This window comes from Natrix helvetica (assembly GCF_964273705.1).
Source record: "Natrix helvetica genome assembly, chromosome: 1".
NCBI classification, from domain to species: Eukaryota; Metazoa; Chordata; class Lepidosauria; order Squamata; family Natricidae; genus Natrix; species Natrix helvetica.
Window position 1 is genome coordinate 69714318 of NC_138548.1, and position 25116 is coordinate 69739433.

At 40.2% G+C, this 25116-nt stretch overlaps 1 protein-coding gene across 7 annotated transcripts in view; it reads left to right on the forward strand.

Annotated features, from left to right (window-relative positions):
• Window positions 1–22125, forward strand: part of LOC309385018 (serine/threonine-protein kinase PAK 6-like) — a 45860-nt gene extending 23735 nt beyond the window's left edge. For all 7 annotated transcript variants that reach the window (XM_081939057.1, XM_081939056.1, XM_081939055.1 and 4 more), the window contains 6 exons: window positions 10917–11417; window positions 12973–13106; window positions 13830–13956; window positions 14791–14916; window positions 15422–15556; window positions 20476–22125. In XM_081939057.1, coding sequence (XP_081795183.1) covers window positions 10917–11417; window positions 12973–13106; window positions 13830–13956; window positions 14791–14916; window positions 15422–15556; window positions 20476–20643 — 1191 coding nt within the window. In that variant the 3' untranslated portion in view covers window positions 20644–22125. The remainder of the gene's footprint in view (window positions 1–10916; window positions 11418–12972; window positions 13107–13829; window positions 13957–14790; window positions 14917–15421; window positions 15557–20475) is intronic.
• Window positions 22126–25116: the final 2991 nt, after the last annotated feature.

Sequence of the window (25116 nt, forward strand, 5' to 3'; positions counted from 1 at the left end):
ATCTTTTTTGTGGTGGTCATTTAAAAAAAATCACCATGATCATTAAATGAATCTGCAGTAGTTAAGCAAACCAATTTCCATAAAACTGTCATAAAATACACTATCAATAGCTGTAAAGGTGGACCAATTGCCCAGTGGGCAAAGTGCAGGCACGTGACTACAAGAGGAGGCCGAAATTTTGGAACTTCAAATCTGGGTCACACGTACCATGAGTTTACCCAGGTAAATCTATCAAAATTTCAAATGGTCCCTAAGCAACTGATTGTAAGTTGAGGGCTACCTGTAATGCAATTGTATCCCAAAGTAGTTGTCTGTACCAGATTAATATAGCAGTACTTTGTACAACCCCAATTATTTTTGAATCAAATGTAAGTTTTGTCCATAGTGGCATTTGACCATTGTAACAGCTTTCTTAAATAAGCATTGAGGTTGGAATAATGTTTCAGAATAAAATGAAAATGTAAGCAGCATTATGGTCTGATAACTATGCTAAAGTTGGATGGAGTCTTGATGGAGACTAAAACAGAAAGATGTGAAGTCAACTTACTGCCCTGCCATGAAGCCTAGCCATTCTTTTTAAGCCCAATAACCACCATGATTTTGTAAGAGTAACAGTAAAAACAAATTAAAAAGATAATATATACCTGTACTGTCCTAGTCTCTTGGAAAGAAAGGTAGGATATATGATTTCAAAATTTCTAGTATTGGTTCTTCAAAACAGTACAAATATGAGGTTGAGAAGATACAGTACCTGCAAAAACATGTTTTTATAACAGTTTTATCCAGCTTTTACCCTTCCATATCCCAAACCTGTTCTGAATTTTACTTTTCAAAAGTGATTATTGCAGTGAGGATCCCAGAATTTTTGGAAGAGATCATAAAACTGTTTTCTAGTGTCAGTTAGTAGCTGCTAATGGCTTACCAAATTTGGCCTTGGTCCATCTGTGAGAAAGAAACTGAAGAGAATATGTACAGAGCCCTGCTGACTCAGAACATATTCATAAATAAAAGAATGATGTGGTGGGAAAGCAACCTTATGAACTGTGAGCAAGAGAGGCCACAGATCATCTATTGAACCTAGAATGCCTACCAGTGTGATTTTTTAAATCTGGTCTCTGCTGACAAGTCATTTTGCATCTGTCACTTTGATAGAGTCAGCTTTCATTTGTGATCTAGACCTACTTTTCCATATCATTGCAATCTCATGTTCTGCTATAAACACCTTTAAAATGAAAAGATAGACTAGCTAGTTTAGGTTAAATGATATAGAAATAAATGAAAATAAGGGTATGTTTATGTTGCTATGTTTTTTAAAATGGCACATGAACAATGTGCTGAATTTATAGTGTAAAAGTTACAAAAGTGGACTCTGAGCTAAGTACCTGTGGAACCTTTTCAGGTGCCCTAGAATATATAAAACAAAGCTGGTGATTTGAACAGTCCTTGCTATCAGGAACATGTCTCAGCTGGACTGAAAAGGTATTGTAGGGAGAAATGAGGGAAGTACATTTCATCAAGCAGTACTGGTAATTTTGCGTGCTGACAGGTCTCTCTTTCTGCATTCACTCATAATGTACAATGATTGCAATATATACTTTAATATACTGTATGTATACCCACAGGAGTCGAAACAAAAAATGTATATAAAGGGTGCTATGCAAGATAATAAACTATATTTGCTTGCAGTGTAAATATTACTAGGCCCAAATAAGGAGAATCTCTTCTATCACCCTATATATTTAAATTCATATCATTGTTTTCCATCTAATTAATACAGAATTGTAGAAAAATTGACCTGGCCTTCTTAAACCATCATCTATTGGTTCCATCACTGGTCACTAAGATCTGTTTTCTGACATAGATATGTAAGAATTATTGTCAGAATTGCATGGCTGTGCCATAGGTAAGGCTAACTATTCCAGGAAAATTAGTATTGAATTGTGATGAGAACTTTTAACCTAGCTCGGAGATACCATAACATATTAAGATTGATATCAATCTTATTAGACAAAACCAGGAAATCAACTCAACAGGAAAGCTAAAACTACTTTTACTGATTGTTAGATCGGGTAATGGAAAGGTACACTCAGGCAACAGCAGCTCTTTATTGTAACAGAACAAGTATGTACGATCCAGCGAAGTTTCAGTCTGACAGCAGCCCTTTTATAGGGAGCTGTCAGACCCTTCAACCAATGAGATTAATCTCTGTTCCCGCCGGAACAGAGGACCTTGGTGGAAACCACTATAACAGTTGCAATATCTAACACCCCTCCCCTCAGATGGAATTATCTGACTGGTAACGTAGTCACGCAGGTAGGCGGGCTTTTTGGTAGCTCTGCCAGACCTGTGCAGTTCAGTCGGAGGGTGTTCTTCGGAGAGGTCAGACGGACCTGTTGGCTCTGCAGCTTCGCTTGGTGGAATCTTTCACAGGCTGCGGCTGGAGCTTCTAGAGCCGGTTCGCTCAGAGCTTGCTGCGGGCCTGCAACAGAAGTAGATAAGTATCCCGGTGTCTTTGGGTTTGAGTTGGCTGTGGAAGGAGTGACTTCATGCTCCTTTTGGGTAGGGCTTTGGCTAACTTATGCAGGAGTTACCTCTGACTGCTTAAGAGTGGAGTTGGAGAGGTGGCCACAGAGTTGGTCAATGTGCCTTCTCCAATTCCGACCGTCCTCGAGTTCTACGAGATAAGAGCGAGGCCCCGTGATGCCTATCATTGTGGCAGGAATCCACAGACTTCCCCTGGTGTAGTTGTGGGTGTAAACTGAATCCCCTACACTAAAATTCTGAATTTTGCTTGTTGAGTCTGGGGATGAAGCGGCAGAATAGTTTGGGTGTAGCCGGTCTAAGTGGGACCTTAGCCGGCGACCCATGAGAAGCTTTGAGGGGCTTCTCCCTGTAGTAGTGCTTGGCGTGATGTGTTGAATTAAGAGATAATGATCAACCTGTGTTTGCCAATCTCCCGGGCCCATCATGGATAGGGCCTCTTTTGCAGATCTCACTATTCTCTCCACCTGACCATTGGAGGCCGAATGGAATGGCGCGATCAGGGCATGCCTGATTTCCTGTGCTGCTAAGTAGGTCTCGAATTGCATGGCCGTGAATTGGGGCCCGTTGTCAGAGACCTGGACATTGGGCAGGCTGTGTGTGGAGAAAAGTCTCCGTAGTACCTTGATGACCGCTTCTGCCATAGTAGAGGTCATGAGGACTACCTCTAGTCATTTTGAGTAGGCATCCACAACTACTAAAAATGTCTGGTCATGAACTGGGCCAGTGAAATCTATGTGCACCCTAGACCATGGTGCTTGAGGTCGCTCCCACTCCTTAGCGGCACCTCTGGGGGAGCTAGTCTGGACTCCTGGCACAGTGTGCAGGTAGCCACCCATTCTTCGATCTCTCTGCCCATGTTAGGCCACCATACGTAACTCCTAGCCAAAGACTTCATCCTGACAATTCCAAGATGCCCTACGTGTAAAACCTCTAGTACTGCAACTCGCAGTTTGGGTGGAACAACGACTTGGTCCCCCCACAGCAAAGAGCCATTAATAACAAATTCATCTCTTTTACAATAATACATTTTGAAATCAGACCCAACAGGCCCCTTGGGGCACTCCCTCCACACCCAGTTCAAAACTTGTTTGATCATGGAGTCTCTTGCAGAGTGGTGGGCAACGTCACTAGATGAGACAGGACCAGTCTCTAAGCAGTCAATGAGAAGGACTGGCGTCTCAGGGGTAGGGTCCACAAGTAGTTCTGGCAGCGGGCAGCGACTCAAAGCGACAGCATGCCCCAGGGTTGGTCGATGGACGAGGGGGTAGGTGTAGACCCTGAGGAAAATAGTCCATCTGGTCATTCGTGGCAACAATGACACAGGAGTAGGCCGGTCCCCAGTCAGCAAGCCCAATAGCGGTTTGTGGTCTGTGATGAGTTCAAAATCACGGCTGTAGAGGTACTCATGGAACCTTTTTACACCGGCCACTGCAGCCAAAGCCTCACTGTCCAGCTGGCTGGAGTTCCTCTTGGCAGTGGATAAGGTCCTTGAGTAGTAGGCTAAGGGTGCCTCGGTTCCATTGGGCATTTTTTGAGACAGAGGCCTTTGTCTCTAATTCTGGTCAAAACAGTTCTTAAACATTTGAAAAGTTGTGCCTCATTTGCAGCCGATACCAAGATGTCATCAAAATAGGAGACGACTCCTGGAATCCCCTGCAAAAGCCGTTCCATGATGCTTTGGAACAGTCCAGGGATGGTACTAACTCCAAATTGCAGGTGGTTACATTTGAATGCACCCCTGTGCGTCACAATGGTGTGGGCCTCTTCTGTAGCACCATCTACAGCAATTGTTGGTATGCTTGTGCCATGTCTAATTTAGCAAATACTTTGCCGGGGCCTAAGGAATGTAATAAATGCTGTACAATGGGTGCAGTGTACGCACTTTGTTGTAACACTTTATTGATTGTGGACTTGTAGTCTGCGCAGATGTGGACAAATCTGTCAGATTTGACAGGTGTCAATATAGGGGTCTCCCAGCATGCGTGATCAACTGGCTCTAGGATTCCCTGGCCTATGAGCTTGTCAATTTCTAGATCAATTTTAGGCCGGAGAGCGAAAGGTATTCTCCTGGGTTTTAGCCTGACGGGGGCTATGTTGGGGTCCAAATTAAAAGAGATTGGGGGCCCCACATACATACCTAGACCGGTGCCGAAGACGTCCTTAAAGAATTCTTCGGCACTCTCATCTTTCAGGGCGTTGATACCAGTCACTTCTAGGCCCAGGGCTTCAAACCAGTCAAGCCCTAGGAGGCTCTGAGGTCACCGCTGACCACCGTCACTGGGAGCTGGCTGCAGAAGTTTTTGAATTGCACATGGAAGGTGCCCTGGCCCATGATGGGGACTTGGTTCCCATGGTAATCATGAAGGCGGCTGTCAGGGGAGCATAGATGCTGCTTCTTCAGGCTAGGGATAGCCTGCTTGAATGTAGACCACGGCATGATGGTCTGTGATGACCCCATGTCGATCTCCATCTCACATGGAGAGCCCTCGATGAGGACTGTGACCTTCAGCTTTTTTGGCCGCCTTGTGCAGACTTGCTGATTGAGGTGTGGTGGGTGACTCTGATGTCGCCTTCTGAGCGCCGTGGTGGTGGATGCCATGCCCCTTGGTTGGGCCTCTGCTGGCGGTTACGTCAACTTCTGGGGTGCTCACTTCTGCAAACCTTGGCGATGTGCCCCTTTCGCTCACAACACTGGCATATGGCGTCACGGAAACAGCAAAACGATCTGGCATGGTCTCCTCCGCAGCTTGCACAAAGCGGAAAATGCGGTTTGAATTAGCGTACCGGCTTGGAGTGGCTACTGCACATGCGGCAGCTGTCATCTTCACTTTCTGGGCGCTCGGCCTCTGTAGTCTTGTGATGTACGCATGCACTCTTCCGTGGGTCTTGTGGAGTGCTTTGGCGCTGTAGGGTTTCTGTAGATTTAACGGCAGATTTGGATGTCCTGGCTTCGTCCAAGGTGACTTGTAGAGTGAGATCAGATTTGGCAAGTATTCTCCTCTGTAAATCAATGCGGTCAAGTATGAGTTCGTCTAGGTCTCTGAACTCGCAGTACGTTGCGGCCTTTCTTAGCGCTGCAATGTACTCGATCGATTTGCCTTCCTTCTGATTGCGAATATTAAATTTGTGCTGGCGGACGTGCTTAGACGGCTTGGGAGCATAGTGTGTCCTCAGCGTCTGTTGGAGCACTGACCAAGTGACTGATTGGAGCGGCGTTGGCTCAGCTAGGTCTTTGGCTGTTTCAAACACTTTCCGTCCACAGTAACCCAGGAACATGTTCTTCTTGCGGCCTTCAGAAAGGCCCATGAGGTTGTTAGCTTCGAGGAAGCATTCGAACCTCATCATATATGATTCCCAGTGCTCGGTGATTGGGTCGTATGGAGTCGGTGGGGCGTGCATGGCCATTTTGTGTTCTGAGGATGTTTTGAGTTTGCTGCTCAAAAATGGCTGCTCGAAGCCGCTCTGAGCTCCGGGCTGGACTTACTTGCTGGATTGCTACACTCTTTTTGGTTCGCCTAGTTGCCTTCCAATCCCACCTTCGTCGCCAGTGTTAGATCAGGTAATGGAAAGGCACACTCAGGCTTAGCCAACGAGAACTTCAACCAATGAAATTGAATCTCTGTTCCTGCTGGAACAGAGGACCTTGGTGGAAACCACTATGACAGTTGCTAATATCTAACACTGATATTGGCTATAATAACAAAATCTTGCAAGTCTGATTATGCTGTACCTCCTTCTTATAGTTCAGTGAATTAGGGAGGCATCTATCTGAACTGTTTCCAAATGTCATCTTCTTCTGGATTCAAAAAATGTGTCAGCTCTTTTGCCTAGGTGACAGTTCTTGCATATTCAAGGTTGTCTTCTGTACTCTGTACAGGTGGAAAGGTTCTTTAAGATAATTTAGTCCACTTCTCTGACAATATAAGAATCCACTACTATAGTAGGTCTTGTTGAATCCTTTTTCCACCCACCATAGACATTAAATTAATTGGGTGATCTTCAAATAGATCATCAAATACCTTGTAAACTTGACATTGTGATGATACAAACAAGTAATTCCCACTCATTACATTCTTTGAGGAGAAAAATCTGATAAAGATTTGTATAATAAAGTAGCAATGATTACCAGTGGCTAATAATAAATCTCAGTACCAATTCCATGGCAATAGGTTAACCTTTAGATACCATAAATTCATTTAAAAACTCTTTTTCTAAAAACATTTCTACAATTCTGTCAGTTTTTATATTGGCCATGCATTTATATTCCAATGTGCATAACTAGATATTTTCTAAATCAGGCCAAGCTTTTGGCTTGCCTAAGCCGCATTGAGTGAAGAGGAATTGTCTTGAGCTGCATATAAAATATATAATAAAATATATAAATAATAAACTTCCTTTATTTTTCAATATTTTTATATGGTCTTCTGGGGCTACATTACTAGCTGTACAGTGCTGCGTGTGGTCCATAGGCCATGGGTTGGACATACCTATTCTAAATTCTTCAAAAAAGAAATCAGATTCCTTTTGAATTAAGCCTGTACCAACATAATGCCGACACCGATTCTATAAAATGACTTGCACTGAGTATTTTCCCAGGATAGCACTGCTATAATGACAAATGAACCTATCCAGGTAATTATATTTTTTCTCACATCAATCTTTTATTCCAGCAAAAGTTAGATTTCTAATAAAGCATTTTGAATTCATCTTGCTTAATTCTGTGTGTGAATGGTATTGTTAGCGTTCTAAATACCATGTATGAAATAAATCATTGTCCAAGGCAGAATCATCCTTAAAGTTCCCATTTATTCATACAGGCAAGTTAGCACGTCTATGGAATTCCAACACTGATTTTCTTCTTGGAATTCCACCCAGTTGAAAGTTCATGATCTATCCCCACCCCCACAAATCCATCACATGTTCCAATCATCATCTTCCACGCTGGCATCTACACCCCTCTGCTTCCGGTCAGGTGTCGAGGTGCGGAGACAAAAGATGACCTTGGCTTCTATAAAAGAATGACGACATACATTCCACAATCCTACTCCTTTCTATTCCCCCCCCCCCAACTACTACACTAATGAAACAGCATAGGAAATTATTAAAAAGTGTGGCAGGCCAAAGATCCTAAAAAGAACATAACTACAGGCCTGACAGGTATCTTTAATATATTAATATAGCTGTAATAAATGTTTTCACTTTGGAATATCACAATATCCTTCTGGACTGGCTCAGAAGATTCAGAGTGGGAGACAACTTCCTCCAGGGCTGGATCCAGTTGATATTGGGAGAAGCTGAGCTCTAGATCCCTCCACAGCTCTTCCCATTCTTATTTAACATTTACATGAAATTGTTAGGTGAGGTCATTCAACAACACAAGGCTAAGTACCATCAGTTGTACATTTCTGCTTTAGACCACCCAAGTATTAATTCCCAAGTCCTTCCCTGGGTTTTGGAAGCTGTGGAAGTCTGAATGGGAAGGAATTGGCTTTTACTCAACCATAAGAAGACTTAATACATCTATTTGGGCTTTTGGGCACTCCAGTTCAGTGATTCTGGATAGAGTAGCACACCCCCATCCAAAGAGTTGGCACACAAGTCCCTCTAGATTCTGGCTCCTAGTAGATGAGCAGGGAGTAGTTGTGGTCAGGTGCACCTGTGCACAACAGTTGTGGTCAGGTGTGCCTGTGCACAACTTCATCTTTTCCACTAATTATGCCTCTTCGTAAACCAATTTTATTTTGTACATTGACAATAAAGGCTATACTATAATCTTCCTGGAACAGGAGGATTAATTTTCAGTCACTCATACCTAAGTTACTTCAAAGTGCTTTACATCTGGCTGTCCTTGGACAGTATTTGGAAGCAGCAGTTAGTCCAAAATGCAGTGGTATGCCCATGTAAGTCATGGGCATTGAAAGCTCCACTGGCTCCCCACAGGTTTGTGAGTGCAATTTAAGGTGGTAGTGGTCAGCTATAAAGCTCTATATATGATGGGTCCAAGTTCTTTTCAGGACCACTAATTCCCAATTATACATTTGCTCATTCCACAAGATTTGTCAAAGTAGGCACGGTCTGAGTCCTCCTTTGAAACAGCGCCATCAAGTGGGACCTAGGAAGTATGCCTCCTATGTCATGGCACCTATCCTATGGAACAGACTCTTCCCTGAGATTTGGGTGGCCCCAACTCTCCTAGCCTTCCAGAAAGTCCTGAATACCTGCCTTTATCCTCAGGTTATTAGCAGAGTCTGATATGTCTGGTTCAGTTGGGTATTGTTTTAGGAGGATTGGCTTTGCTATGATATTATTTTATTACTTTTTGATGAGGTAGTTGTACAGGTAATCCTTGACTTATAACCCTTTGTTTAGTGATTGTTCAGAGTTACAATAGCCCTGAAAAAAGTGACTTATAACCATTTTTTACAACTGTTGCAGCATCCCCATGGTCACATGTTCACAATCCGGGAGATTGGCACCTGCCACTGTCCCAGGGTCATGTCATCACCATTTGTTACCATCCCAGCAAAGTCAATGGGGAAAGCCGGATTCACTAAACAACTACATGATTCACATTACAATAGTGATCTGCTTAACAACTGTTACAAAAGAGGTCATAAAGTAAGGCACAACTCATTTAACAAATGCCTTGCTTAGAAACAGAAATTTTGGGCTCAATTATGGTCTTGAGTCAAGGACTACCTGTATACATTCTATAAAATAAATGGACCAAAATATTTATATTCTATTTTACAGAGTGGGGGAACAGCAGGGAATAAAAGTAGATGAAGAGAAAGTCCCTTCAACAATAATAATATGGAATATAGGTAGTAGCTGAGTAATTGGGTGTTCAGAATAGAACCTACTGATTGAGTCTTCTGGAAGAACATAACACTACTTCCTTCTGCTGCAGATCACCTTTACATTGATCTGATAAAAGTTTCATTCCAACCCTTATAGCTGCTCAGCTGGCATCATCCATGCACAAAAAGGGTACTTTAGCAGACCTTGAAGTATAAAAAAAGCCTAAAGGGATAAAGAAACATAAAAGAAATAAGCTGCAAATTGAGGGCCAAACCTGCTGGGGACATATTAAAAGCACATTTTAAATGGTTGCCTGATTGAACTGGTGGAGATTGTTAAGAGAGAGTAAGAATAAAAAGAATGGATAATTAATTTTAAATAACATTATTTCACACAATTATCTTTAGCAGATCCCCTTTATCTATAATAATGTTGCTAAACATTATCATATTTTAACATATTCTAAATTTGCTTATTTAAAAGTTGTGCATATATAATCATGGCAGTATAGAAGAGTTTATCGCATATTTTTATTAGACTGCCATTGTTACAAATATATTTTTGTTATTTTTGTGAATAATACATGATTGAATATTTGTTATGTAGATAATAGATATGTAAAATGTTCTGTGGAATGAAATCTAATTGTGTAACTTTGTGATATATATATAACACCTAGGCAATGGCCAAGTTAAACGATCGGTCTTGTGATGTATTAAAGGTGTTCTAACAAGAAAGAAAAGTGGCTTATTCAGGTGACATTTCTTTTAGAGAATATACAATAGTATAAACTCTTTTCTCTACTGAACTTCAAGTGCCATTAAAACAGTTGGGAGAGGGATTGGGATGCCACACAAGATACTTACCTCTTTGAAACTCAACTAAAGATAATAAGCACTTTGCTGGTTGACTGCATGTGACAGGTTCTTTACCTCACTTCATGTGACTTTAAAAATAATAAGAATTTTGTTTCTCATCCCTGCTCTATCCATAAATATGAAATTGCACAAGGTGATGATTGTACAATACCTATCATACATATGCATACATACTTAAGCCAAGGAAATTGTGGTGGCATATAAGGGTGTCCTTCAAATAGAAGAATAGAAATTGCTCAAGAAACTCTCCATCTTTTGAGAGTGCAGGACAGGGAATACAGGCAAATTTTTGTTGAATGTTAGAAGAAATTTCCTAACAGAAATAGTAGTTGAAGAATGGAATCAGTTATTCTGAGAGATTGTGACTTCCCTCTGCTGAACGTTTTCAAGTGAAGACTAGATAATCATGTATCCAGTATGCTTTAATTTGGACTTAGATATTGAAGTGACTCATTACAGTGTGTGTGTTTGTATTGGGCAATTTCCCCCCCCCCCCCCAAGATGGCATCCTCTGCAATCTCTATATACACTATTTCAAAATGCAAAGAATACTTTAATCTCCATTCAAAACAATTGTTTCAATAATTCCGTTTATGTAGACTGCATCAGCAATGTATTGATTCAAATACATTTAATGTCTTTATCTGAATTGACGGTTCTGCTAATGATACATTTTCTTCTATTCTTTACAAGCCGAACCCCTTCTTCAGGGCACCTCAGCACTGGAGTTCACCGCTCAGTCCTGCAGCCAAATCCCAGTCTCTTCCCTCTGACCAGCCTGTGCCTGATTATGCTAGGATTTCAGAAGCTGGTGGTTCCCCTCACAAATCCCCAACCATTGAACATAGAATTGGCTTGCCTCAAGGTAGGCCATCGCCAGCAGGGTCCCCACGGAACAGACACACCCAGCTCCAGCTCCAGGTTTGTTCCAGCAACCTTCATCTTCCTCTGGATGCTAAAGCACAGCCAACCAGTGAGGATCCAGCGGTGGTAACTCATGAGCAGTTCAAAGCTGCCTTGAGGATGGTGGTGGACCAAGGAGATCCTAGGACAATGCTAGAAAGCTACATCAAGATTGGTGAAGGATCTACGGGTATTGTCTGTATTGCTCGTGAGAAGCATTCTGGAAGGCAGGTAGCAGTGAAGATGATGGATTTACAAAAGCAGCAGCGGCGAGAACTCCTTTTTAATGAGGTGACTAAATTAATAGATATTAAATATTAACTTCTTTGCCCAAAGGTAGATAGTGAGTAATGTCAGTGAGATGTAGTACTGCATCTACAAAAGAGGCAAAAGAAACATTATTAATTTGGCTTTTAGAGATTGTTTTTGGTGCCATATATTGATATCATTTAATAACTCCGTATACTGCACTTTCATCAAGGATTCTGTGTCAGTTTAAAAACAGTTTTGAACTTCTGCTTTCCCACCCTGTTAGAAGTGCTGGAACACTGAGTTGATTTATTTCCAGATCAACTGTTATGTAGTTGAAATTATTGCAAAGCTGGAGGGAAGTGTTTTACTTTTTAAAAATGATGTACTTCTACTACCTTATTTGAAAGACCTCTTTCTCCCCTGTCTCTCTCCAAATTCCTGAACTTCAGGAAAATGCTGGCAATCTAGCCTCCAGAACCTAGACCAGCGATGGCGATCCTTTTTTGGCTCGCGTGCCATAAGGGGGGGGGGAAGCGCAGGAGGGTCATGTGCGGGTGTGCCGCACCCATAATGCAACGCGCGACCGCCCCAGTGCGCATGCATGTATGAGAGGCGCTCCCTATTTTTTGCATGCTTTTTTCGTGCTCCCCTGGCTCCAGAGGCTTTATAGGAGCCTGGGAAGGGCGAAAAGAGCCTCCCCCGCCTCCCCGGAGAGCTTCCGGAGGCTTCAGGGATCTTCAGAAGGCTTCCCTGAAGCCTCCAGAGGACTAAAAATAACCCTACGAGCAAACCGGACTTCCGGGATCGGGGTGGGGGAGGCTCTTTTCACCCTCCCCAGGCTCCTATAAAGCCTCTGGAGCCTGGGGAGGACGAAAAATGGCTTTTAAAAAAGCTGAACTCAGCTGGCCAGCACTTGTATGCATGCTGGCCAGCTGTCAGGGCAACGCCTCGCGTGCCCTGACAAATGGCTCCGCGTGCCACCTGTGGCACGCGTGCCTTAGGTTTGCCATCCTTGACCTAGACAGTAAAAGCAAGTGTGAAATTGACAAACATTTTGTCAGTTTTCCTCTGGAAGAACTATGGGGTTGGATTTTGTTTTCTGTTTTACTTTTATTTTAGTAAATTTTGTAGGAACCTGGGCAGAACAGTGAATTTCATTCCCTGTTCTCAGCATTTTGAATTGGCAGAAGCAGAAGCAGAAGAATCTCCTGAGAGTTTCAGGAATGAAAATGGTGGTATTGTAGTGTGGAAGTGCCTGAAAATCATCATGATTTAGTCAAAGACATAATGGTCTCTGTTCCAACCTTGAGTGTTGCCCTTCAGGTCCAAACTGATCAGAATTTCCAGGAAAAGAAAAAGATTGCAACAAGGAATAATTTTTTGTTCCAGTAATATGTCTTGTCAGTCCTTGAATTATAGAAGGATGCTGATGTGAAGAAGTGCATGTTGAAATCATGGATTGTGACCCTTAACCATCCAATGAAAGTCACCAACCTGCAAAGGCTAAAAGAGAATCTTTTAATTGGAGATATATCACATTAGCAGAAAGGATAGGGTGAATTATCAGTCTTTTGTCTTTTGTCATCTTTCCCAGGTCGTGATAATGAGGGACTACCAGCATGACAACGTGGTGGAGATGTATAAAAGCTATCTTGTAGGTGATGAGCTTTGGGTGTTGATGGAATTTCTCCAAGGAGGAGCTCTCACAGACATTCTCTCTCAGATCAGGTAGGATAAAGCAGGAATATATGAATTGCTCTCTTCTGATTCAATGCACACATCTTGGGATGGGTTATTTAGAAAACCTCTTTGTCAAAGACCATTGAAATTCCATACAGAAACCTGTGGCTTATAAATTGCACATAGCTCCAGGCTTGGCTTTGCACAATTTGCTGCACCATATTATAGAACAGCCAAAGAATGTAATTTCAGTCTGCTCTTATCATAAGGAATGCTCTGTGATAGGAGATGCTGAGTAGACAAAAGAAAGGGAGCACTTCTTCAAATAGCACTTAAAGTATCACATTTGTTGACATACTGATGATTCCTATCAATTTAATTCTTGGAGAATAAGAATACCAATAATGCCTAGTCATGAGAAAGAATTAGCTCCTGGAGGGGTGATCTGAGAACTATTTTGACAGATTCAAATTTGGCAATGAAATTAATTTAGCAATTTTCCACTACAGCAGGGAAAGAGAATGATAAATTTTGTTTTGTCACCAGAGTAGTGTCTTGTATTTGTGTAAAATGTGATTTTGGAATTCCAAATCACTCGTTCCGAACTTTTTGACTTTATCTACTTTTTTAAGAATGGCTGTTCATAATTCTTACTCTTAATGGAGCAGGAAGTGTCATAAATATCATGCATGTTATAAGTGAACATTTAATTAATTGTTGCTGTATGAAATTAAGTTACTCCCACGTACAATTTTGGCTGTTGTATTTCAGACTGAATGAAGAGCAAATTGCTACAGTATGTGAGTCAGTCTTGCAGGCACTTGCCTACCTGCATTCCCAAGGTGTGATTCACAGAGACATTAAGAGTGACTCCATTCTCTTGACTCTTGATGGAAGGGTAATTCTTAATTTGTTTCTTTCATCTTTTCCTGCATTTTTTCCCTGGCTTCTCTTTGCCATAACTCAGGAGCAAAGTGTGCTTTTGTATGTAGGAAGTCCAAGCTTCAGTCTCCGGCATCTATACTTTTAAATTAAGCAAATTAGGCAAGGGGTCATATACTCAGTTAGCAATTGTGTGAATTAGTTTTAAAAGATAAATAAGCTGCCAGTTCTGCCAATTCAGAGAATTCAGTTGGAATTCTCAGGCATTGCCCCCTTCTGCATTTTTTGTCTCATCTTTTTTGATAAATGAAATTAACCTACATAATATGCTTCTCATGCTAACAGTGGGCCATCACTTGGGGAGGTATAGGGGGCAGGGATCCAGAAGAAGTGGTGATTGCCACTTCTCTAAGGAATATCTTCTTCCTAGAAACCAGGTCATATAACTATAAGTTTTCTGGAGAGCTTTCAGAGAATAGTGGGGTGGGCTCTCTTGATAAGTTAGTTTATATTATCTTTATTTTTATCTATTTTAATTGTTCTTTTGTGTTTTGTTCTAACTCTGGGCCTAGGTTTGTGATTATATATGTGGCTGAAGTGATATTTAAATGAATCAATATATTTACTTTGAGAAAAGAAGCCTGTTACATTTAAGAGAGAAAACTTTTGCTGGACAGTTTGCAAAAACATTGCAGTTCAAAATATGCAATATTGGATTGGATAGATCTGGCTGCTTATCTCTATATTACAGCTTTTGTCTGTCTTCTCCTACACTCTCTTTAATTACCCATTTCCTCCCCCTATTTTTTAGTGTAGGATATCTAATGTTACCTTGCTTTCTTTTGTGTAGGTGAAACTTTCTGATTTTGGCTTTTGTGCACAAATCAGCAAGGATGTACCAAAACGGAAATCCTTAGTAGGAACACCATATTGGATGGCTCCAGAAGTTATTTCAAGGTCTCCGTATACCACTGGGGTAATTGTAGATCCAGAACCTGAAAGGGATGGAAGTTTGAAATATTTTTTACCAATTCCCTTTTAGCACCTACCCTTTAAGATTATGACAAAGTATGACTCGATGTCTCCTCTTGCCCTCTGTATTATTATTTCTGATCCATATAATTCAGTGTGCTGTAAACCATGTTCAGACAGAATGCAAGGAGTTGGCTGATGTGGCTTTCTCATTTATTTCAGCAACGTACAGCTGTACATTGGTACAGAGTTGGCATCACTATAAGACTGTTATAATAAAAATGTTACATTCATGAATTTTTACAGTGAATGTAAAAATAAGTAACAAAAGCAATGGCACGTCAGTGAAAGCAAGATTTAAAATGCCTTCTTGATGCAATGCTAGAAAATAGGTTAATTAATAATCTTTCGGGTTCTTTGATATCTCAGCTGGGAAAGTCTAATAACTCTGAAGAAAGTAGAATATCTTTCTGCACATCATCCCCACATGCAATCCTCTGTTTTGGCAGGTGGACATCTGGTCTTTGGGAATCATGGTAATTGAAATGATTGATGGAGAACCTCCCTATTTCAGTGATTCTCCAGTCCAAGCAATGAAACGGCTCCGTGACAGCCCTCCTCCCAAATTGAAAAACTCTCATAAGGTGAATATGTTTATAAAAGTGTCCAATTTTGTATGTTGTAGCAGCTGAATACGCTTCTAAATATTATACACAAAAATATTTAGAAATAGCATGAACAATGTTTGCAGGGGATTCCTCTTGCTGTTCTTACCTATTGCTGTTGTACAAATGTGCATTTTTGGAGAAACCGAGCTTGACCATAAATCCACACCCTTTAAATTGTACGTTCTTGCAATGAAGCAAATATTCATGTAGTTAGCGCATAAGCTAGCATATAATACAGTCTTCCTATTTCTGTGCTTAGAGAGGCTTTCTAAATGATAGAGATGTTTGAAGTAACTCTGGCAATCAGATTAAACCGATTAACAGATTTGGAAGGCACCTTGGAGGTCATCTAGTCCAACCCCCCGGACACAAGCAGGAGACCCTACACCGTTTCTGACAAATGGCAGTCCAATCACTTCTTGAAAGCCTCCAGTGATGAAGCTCCCATAACTTCTGAAGGCAAGCTGTTCCATTGGTTGATTGTTCTCACTGTCAGAAAATTTCTCCTTATTTCTTGGTTGAATCTCTCCTTGACCAGTTTCCATCCATTATTCCTTGTCTGGCCTTTGGGTGCCTTGGAAAATAGCTTGACGCCCTCCTCTCTGTGGCAGCCCCTCAAATATTGGAACATTGCTATCATGTCTCCCCTGGTCCTTCCCTTCAGTAGACTAGCTCATAGGCTAATCATGGGATCACAGGACTGAAAGGGACCTTGGAGGTTTTTTAGAACAACTCTCTGTAAATAGCAGGAATCCTTATACCATATATATCCTGGACAAATAGTTGTTCAATCTTTTCTTAATAGCATCCACCATTGGAGTACCCACAACTCAAGAGGGAAGCTGCTCCACTGATTAGTCATTCTCACTGTCAGGAAATGCCTCCTTATTTCCTGGTTGGATCTCCCTCTGACAAATTTCTACCAAATTGCTTCTTCTCCTGCCCTCAAATGCTATGGAGAATAAGCCCCCTTTCCCTTCAAGTTATTGGAAGACTGCTATCAATCTCTCCTGGACTTTCTCTTCATTAGGTTAAACATACTTAGTTCCCTTAGCCATTCATCATACAATTTAGTCTCCAGATCCCTTATCGTTGTTCTTCTCTGCACTTTTTAGAAAAAGTGGTGATCAGAACTAGATACTGTAATCCTGCTGTGATTTTGTTATTATCCCTCTGTTGATGCAATTTAGGACTGCATTGGCTTTTTTTGGCAGCTTAAGCAGTGGTCCACACGGACACCTACTGGTAGATCTCCTTCATAGGTGCTATTGTTGAGCCAGGTTCTTCCTATCCTGTACCTGGGCATCTGTTTTTTCCTATTGAAATGCAGGGCCTTATTTTTTCTCACCACTAAACTGCATCTTGTTGATAGGGCCCAATGTCAAGATCCTGAATCGACTGTTTTCCAAAGTATTAGCAATTCTCTCCAGCTTTATCTCATCTGGAAAGTTCCTCTGAGCTAAAATATAGCTGTACATCAGATACAATGAGATGATACATATGGTAACCCTCTTCTGCCTATGAGAAAAATCACATAGATCTAAGGCAGTGGGTCTCAACCTTCCTAATGCCGCAACCCTTTAATACAGTTCCTCATGTTGTGGTGACCCCCAATCATAAAATTATTTTATGTTTTCCGTATTTTTCGAAAATATGTGTTTTCCGATGGTCTTAGGCGACCCCTGTGAAAGGGTCGTTCGACCCCCAAAAGGGTCCCGACCCACAGGTTGACAGCCACTGATCTATGCTTAGTTCAAATGCTAGAGATGGCAGAATTTAGCTTAACCATCACTCCTGCAGACTGTTGCTGGCATCTAGTGGTGAATGCAAGATACTTTTTTTCCTAACAAAGAAACCTGTAAAAATAAATTGTAAATCAAATCCTGGATTTTACAGATCTATGGTGCAGAATGTGCTTGAATATGAGAACAGATGGCTGTTCAGCCTTTGTCTAGAGACCTTAAGTTAAAGGGTACATGCAACATCATGACTTTCATCTAAGTCATTAATCAAAATTCAAGTGAGTACTTGTGGTATTCTAATTGAGAATGTTCTCAAAGCTGAAGTGGGAACATGAATAAATATTCTCAGTCATTCAACCTATTATGAATCCTTCAAGCAGCTAGCCTTCATTTTGCCATTTTATTAATGAAGATATCATGAGAACCATAGATGAATGCTTTACTGTTTTACTTTGTCTACCCCCCTGTTAATTAAGTTAGAAAGTCGGTCAAATATAATATAAGACTTAACTGGTATGATTTGTTAGTGAAAAATGTTGACTCTCATTAAGTGTTGCATTCCTAGCCAAGTGCTCATAAATATGATGTTTAAAAACGTACTTTACAACACTATTCATAGAGGCACCAAAATGACAAGTCTAAATTCATAGTTACTCTTCTTTCTTTTTTTGAAGATAAGAACAGTATTTGCCCTCCTCAATCTTTTGGGACATTTCCATTTCTCCAGGACTTTCAGATATTATAGTTAGCAGTCCTGTCATCAGTTTTGCTTATCTACTTGTCTTTCCATCAGTGGCAAATGATGGCTAGCAAGGAGTTTTTTTTTCTTTATATGGAAGACAGATGTAAAATATGGATTTTAATGTTCTGAAATATTCCTACAGCCTCTTTTGTTATTTTAACAATTTCCCACAAGCCTTTCAGCTGATTCTCTTCTTTAGCTCTCCTGACACAATTCCTTCAGTTCATTCTTGTATTCTTCTTTAGTTTTATGCTGCTCCTTCCATTTCCTATACATGACTCTTTTTACATGAGCTTTCTAAAATGCTGTAAAAAGAGATATGTACAGGAAATGGAAAGAGAAGCAAACAATATAACCAAAGAAGAATACAAGAACTTCTTATATTCTACAGAGATCTATAACTTGTTAAATACGTATATTCTCCATGGAATCTCTGTATTTTAGAATTAGAACTATAATTCTGAGAGGGTATGTCACAATTTTAAAGACAGTCCATATAACATTGTAACCTCTCCATGTTTTATCTCTAACGTTTTCTATTTTCCTGGTTCTTTATATAAAGTTCTGTTAAAAAGAGAAAATGGAAGAGCCAGAGAATTATTCTAGTGGCAGCACTAGGATCTTTCCTTCAGAAAGCAAGCATTATAGATGGGCCTCAAAGAAAGAGTGTAATATTCTTTCTATGATTTATTGCATTTATTGAAAGATATAATGCTTTTGGAACTTTAAAAGGTCCTTCAGAGTAATAATTATATATTTATATCGCGTTTTAGTCTCAAATGATATATTTGTGTCACCTTAAAGATTAACACATGTACTGTGGCATGGATTTGAGTTATTTGGAAATATGAAATAAAATTTATATGACATATCAGATTTGATGCCATTTCTGTTTTAAAACTGCTTTTTTAAAAGGGTATAGTCATATAAATAAATCCCTCTACTAATATATAGGGGGATCTATATAGTTGTTTGAAAAGCTCCAACGTTCTTTGTTTTATCCTTTCCTATAGTAACATCAGACACAAATCCTTTCAGACATTGCTGGAATCTGTCTTGTATGCAATGACTAATATTATCAGTGAAATTTCCAAGTTCCTTGAGCTCTGCCATAAAACATCCCCACAATGTTATTTAAAAATGACTGGTGGGGTTTAATGGGTTAGTCTTACTATCTAATAGTTGGGTGTGTTTATCATTCTTTGCCAAAGACTAAGAGAAAAACATGTATCTTTATCTCATTTGTATATCATAATACTATATTTTCCCCCAAATAAGATCCAGTCTTATATTTTTTGTTGCCACCAAAAAAAGGCACCAGGCCTTATTTGGGGAGGAGTGTTCCACTGGCTCACTTTGCGGCGGCGACACCAACAGCCCCGCCCAGCAGAAGCCCGCTGCAGGTCCACTTCTTCTGTGGCCACTTGTGCGTGTTGCTCCAGGCCTCTCTTTCACCATCAGAGGCCTTCAGGAAAGGAAAGACCTCTTCAGCTGAAAAAATGGGTTCCGGATTGACACGCGTGTTGCCCCCAGCCTTGATCCGGAGCTCTGTTATTGGCTGCAGAGGACTTTCCAGAAGGGCCTCTGAAGGCAAAACAGAGGCCAGGGGCAACGCAAGTGGCGGCAAGCGGCTGCAGAAGAAGTGGGCCAGCACGGCAGGTGTTGGAGTCTGCGTGGCTTGGCAGTAGGGCAGTTCCACCTCCCCATCCCCATCTTAGCTTAATATTTACCCATTCACCTCGCTCCACCCCAGGCACCCCAGAGTGGGCGGGGTCTTAATTAGGGCTTATTTGGGGGGGTAGCGCTTATATTGGTTGCACATGTAAAAATCAAGCTAGGACTTACTTTCGGGGTAGTTTGTATTCTCCGGAAACATAGTACTTCTGTAGCATTTTTATTTATAAAGTCATTTTGGAAAGAGTGCTTTTCTAAATCTTTCATGACATCTTGTGACCAAGTCAGGATTTGAATTATTTGGGAAAAATATTTATATGACTGTGTTATGTAAGCAGACCCTCTCATGTTTCTAGGCCTCACTGTAAAAATGTAAGATCTGAAAGAGAGACCTGTATGTGTGTGATGACAGAGTAATCAAAGTAAGACTTCAGCCTCAGTTTCCTCAGTTCCAAGTACAACATTCTGTCACTTGGAGCATGTAGATTCAAAGTACAATTACCATTGCACAGAACCTTTGAATTTAGGGAAAAAAGGCAAAAGGGACTATAATTACAGTCTTATTTTTGCCGTCCAATGCTTTGTTGTTTGTTCTGAACCTTGGAAGTTTTTGAAAAAAGAACTTTGGATTACATCTAGGAGAAATTGCAACTTTAATTTAAAATTTTAAAAGTACTTTGTATTGTTGAAACTATCTACAAGAAATGTCTTAAAAGTATCAAATTTTGTTTCCACAGACTTCTCCAGTTTTAAGGGATTTCTTGGAGCGAATGTTAACACGAGATCCTTTAGAGCGAGCAACAGCACAAGAACTCCTGGATCACCCTTTTTTGCTTCAGACTGGACTTCCAGAATGCCTCGTGCCCCTTATCGAGCGATACAGGAAACGCACCTCTACCTGCTGATTCTGAACCTGAATCTAGTATTTAAGTGCAACCTTTTTCCTAATAATTCTTTCTTGATTAGGAAAGGAGGAAGGGCGACATTGCCCTGCGCACACTGCTTGAAATCGGACAGGGTTCTTTCCCAAGATGTGAATGTGAGAGAAATTTTCATCATCTTTTAGCTGCTTTTTAATGTTTACCTTTCATTTTGTGGCTGAAGACAATCAAAATCTGGATTCCTACAAATTCTTACTATATTATGAATATTGTAAAGTGTCTGGATTCTTATTTCTAGAAACATGCGTAAGATGGTTCTGTCAACTTGGGTCATATGTACCTTCAACCTCCAGAGGCATTAGATACTGACTGAAGTGGAACTTTCTGAAAGAATGAAGTCTGATCTTTCTTCTTTCATAGTGACTAAAGGACAGGCATTCTCATTCACTTAACACTAAATGGCATCATGTCTGTCTTAAACTTGCTATAAAATGACCTTGTCCCTTATTTATTTTCAAATCGTTCCTCCAGCACTTTTCTTTCTTTTTCCAAGAATGAATAATATTGAGCCTACAGCTTTGCAAATGTTTAGAATGGTCTGTCATTTCACAACCTTAACACAATATCTTTGGGGAGCAGCGCTTTAAGGCAGACACTTCCCCTGGAACCTTACTCTTGAAATTCTGAAGCATATAAACATAGTGCCTTCCCTAGCAGTGTCTGAAACAGAAGGCAGCACAGGGGTTATCTAAATAAAGAAGCAAGTTTGCTCTTAAGTACACTGGACTCATCCTGGACCCCTCTAAATACACTGGACTCCTCAGCGGTTGCAGATTGAGGCAACTGTTGGGTTGTATTTTATACCAGTTTTGAATTCTGTAGCAAGGTGAATAAAGTGTGGAAGCAATCCTGTTAATTCCCCTGAAAATGTCTGTTTTGCAGGTGAGAATATTTACCCTCTACCTCCCATGTTTTTTAGACGGGGGAAAGCATGGAACAGATTTTTAAATGTTTGCTCATCCTGGATGTATACTGATCATTTTTAGTATTCTTTTCTAATGTCAATGCAGCAATTTTGTATGGGGAATTTTACCAGTGTAAGAACAAGGTCATTTGACACTTAAGTGGTATTATGTGCATTGCTGTATGGAGTGGTAATTACAATATATTGGAGTTCAGTCTTGTGAAACAGATGTTTTGTATTTGTGGACTGCGAGGATTGTTTAAAAAAATAGGTGAGAGTTTGAAGAGGGTTAAATTTATTTCTACTGCCTCAAGGTTTGCCCTCACATGATAGATTATCCATCTGACTCAAGTGTAGATTTGTGTAAAAATATAAACTTGAAATACTAGAGACATTTTTTTTCTGTAAAATATTTCTGTATGTTTCAGGATCTGTGCAAAGCAAGTTCCTTTTTAAAAGAATTATCTTTAACAAATATTTCTTTTGTGTGTGTAAGTTGTTTGCTTTTGGTTTAAATTAAAAGATTTTTGATTATTCATAAATATGTTACAGTTTTGATACAATTTAAACATGCAGTTGTTATTTTGTGGTAAAACTACCAATGGAGAATTGCAGGCCTAGAGCTCTTAAGTTTAAGTAGGAGAAGAGGAACATAGTTCAAAAAATAACCCATAAGGTTATAGTAGGGTCCAAGACTACATTATTAATTGCTATTTGGACAACAAGGCTCATTTAGAGTCCACTAGTTATTAACTAATTCTTCATTCCATATCCCATCCCTTATCTATAAGAAAATCCATAAAACATTAAGTTTTCAATCCTGGTATCAGCAAAAAATCAAACAGTTGTCAGAACATTGCAGAAAAACAGAAAAAAAGGCTTATTTCAGTTTTGATTAAATAAACCAATTTTATATTTCTCCTTTCCTTCTAACAGTCTGAATCTTTAATTCAATAATTTCATAGGATTTGATTTCAGTTCTTCTTTATCCTATTGCACAGATTTGTTCAAGGTTTTAACAAGCTTCTTCTGTAGATCCAATAAGGATTATTTTCCAAGTCATTCTGCTGATTTGTCATTTGTATTTCCCTTTTAATTTTTAAAATTTCACCCAGTTTCTTTTATATATCTGGTAAAGCATCCTTTTTGAAATCATTATCTTGGCCTGTCATTTGTAGTTCCACATTTCTCTTATCAGATAAAATGTGTTCCAAGTCCCTAATCGCTTCATTAACATATTTTAGACATTATCTAACCATAGAGTACACATAGTCATTATTGATATTGTTTATATCATATCATATATCATAAGACAGGGTCTTATTTTCTTTTGACTCCAGAAATAAGCACTTGGCCTTATTTTCAGGAAGGTCTTATTATTTTTGAGGGATAGGAAGCGGCGAGCATGGCCACCTAATGGCTTCTGTTGTGTTGCAATATTTTTGAGGAGGGCTTATTATCCAGGGAGGTCTTATTTTCAGGGAAACAGGGTGTCTGTTGGTCTGTCTGTCTGGCTGATTTGTATGGCTACTCATTTTAAACAACTCTGGGTAGTTCACAACAGCAGTAAAACCAGTAACTATAAAAGATAACCATACAATAATAAAACAGTAAAACAAATAAGAACAAAATCCTTGGCCTTAATCATCTCCTTAGTATCCTCTATAGCAAGCCTCAATTACCTTCAATTCCATTCTTTCTATCCTATCCCAGCCCCTTGGTAAAAAGCCAGGTTTTGATGGCCTTCCAAAAGGCTAAAGGGAGGGGGGGGTCCTGAATCATTGAAGAGGAAGAGGATCCCACAATGTAGGGGCAGCCATGAAAAAGGCACACTTCCAAGGTCCCACTAGATGGCAGAATTTCAGAGAAGGTCTCTAGAGCATGCCTACCCTATCCAATCTATTGGGAGAGGAAGATATTTTTGAGGAGAGGTAGTCCCACAAATAACAACATCATGTGCCATGATAATTACTATGATAATTATAATAATAATAGCACTTAGACTTCTGTAGCACTTCACAGTGCTTACATCCCTCTCTAAGCGGTTTACAGAATCAGCATATTGCCCCCAACAATCTGGATCCTCATTTTACTAACCTCGGAAGGATGGAAGGCTGAGTCAACCTTGAGATAGTGATGATCAAACTGCTGGTAGTTAGCTGACAGTTGACAGAATTCTAACCACTGCACCAGCATGACAGCAAGAAGCATGATAATCAGCTTCTTGAATTGCACCCATAAGGAAACTGGGGACTCAGTGCAGCTCATGCAATAGATGAGCTCACATCCACATCCTCAACCATGAGATCATAAAAATAACAGCTCCCAAAAGAAACCAGCATGGCTGCATAAAGAACTATCTGACAAACTGAAAGACAAAAAAGGTAAGTATAAAAAGTGGAAGGAGGGGGACATAACTAAGGCAGAATATCAGCAAATAGCCCGAGCCTGTAAAGATGAAGTGAGGAAAGCTAAGGCTCACAATGAAGAAAGGCTTGCCACAAAAGTAAAAATTAACAAAAAAAGCTTCTTCCAACATGTTAAAAACAAGAAAAAAGTTAAGGAAACAATTGGTCCATTGCTGGGAGAAAGTGGCAAGAAGGTGACAAGCAACAGGGAGAAAACAGAACTATTTAACTCATTTTTTGCATCTGTCTTTACACAAAGGGATAAAACAGTCCAACCTATCAAAAGCAGCACCACAAAAATCAGATTAGGAACACAAATTGAAATAGGGAAGAAAATGGTAAGTGAGCACCTGTCTACCCTAGATGAGTTCAAATCACCAGGACCGGATGGATTACACCCCAGGGTTCTGAAGGAACTGGCAGATGAGATCTCAGAACCACTGAACTATATCTTTCAGAGATCCTGGAACACCGGGGAACTACCAGAGGACTGGAAAAGAGCTGATGTGGTTCCCATCTTCAAAAAAGGGAAAAAATTAGATCCAGGAAACTACAGACCTATCAGCCTGACCTCAATACCAGGAAAGATTCTGGAAAAAATAAGCAACAAATTTGCGAACACCTAGAAGCAAACAAAGTAATAGCCAAAAGCCAACATGGATTTGTCAAAAACAGATCATGCCAGACTAATCTTATTGCATTCTTTGACAATGTGACAAAATTAGTGGACCAGAGGAATGCCGTCGATATAGTTTACTTGGACTTCAGTAAGGCTTTTGATAAGGTAGTCCATAACCTACTACTAGTTAAAGTAGAAGAATGTGGGTTAGACAGCATCACCACCAGATGGATTCGTAACTGGCTGACCAACCGCACTCAACGTGTAGTCCTCAATGGAACTGCATCTACATGGAGGGAAGTATGCAGTGGAGTACCCCAAGGCTCTGTTTTAGGCCCAGTACTCTTCAACATCTTCATCAATGATTTGGGTGAGGGAATAAATTGGGAACTCATCAAATTTGCAGATGACACCAAGCTGGCAGGAATAGCCAACACTCCAGAAGATAGGCTAAAGATATGGAAGGATCTTGACAAACTTGAACATTGAGCACTATCTAATAAAAT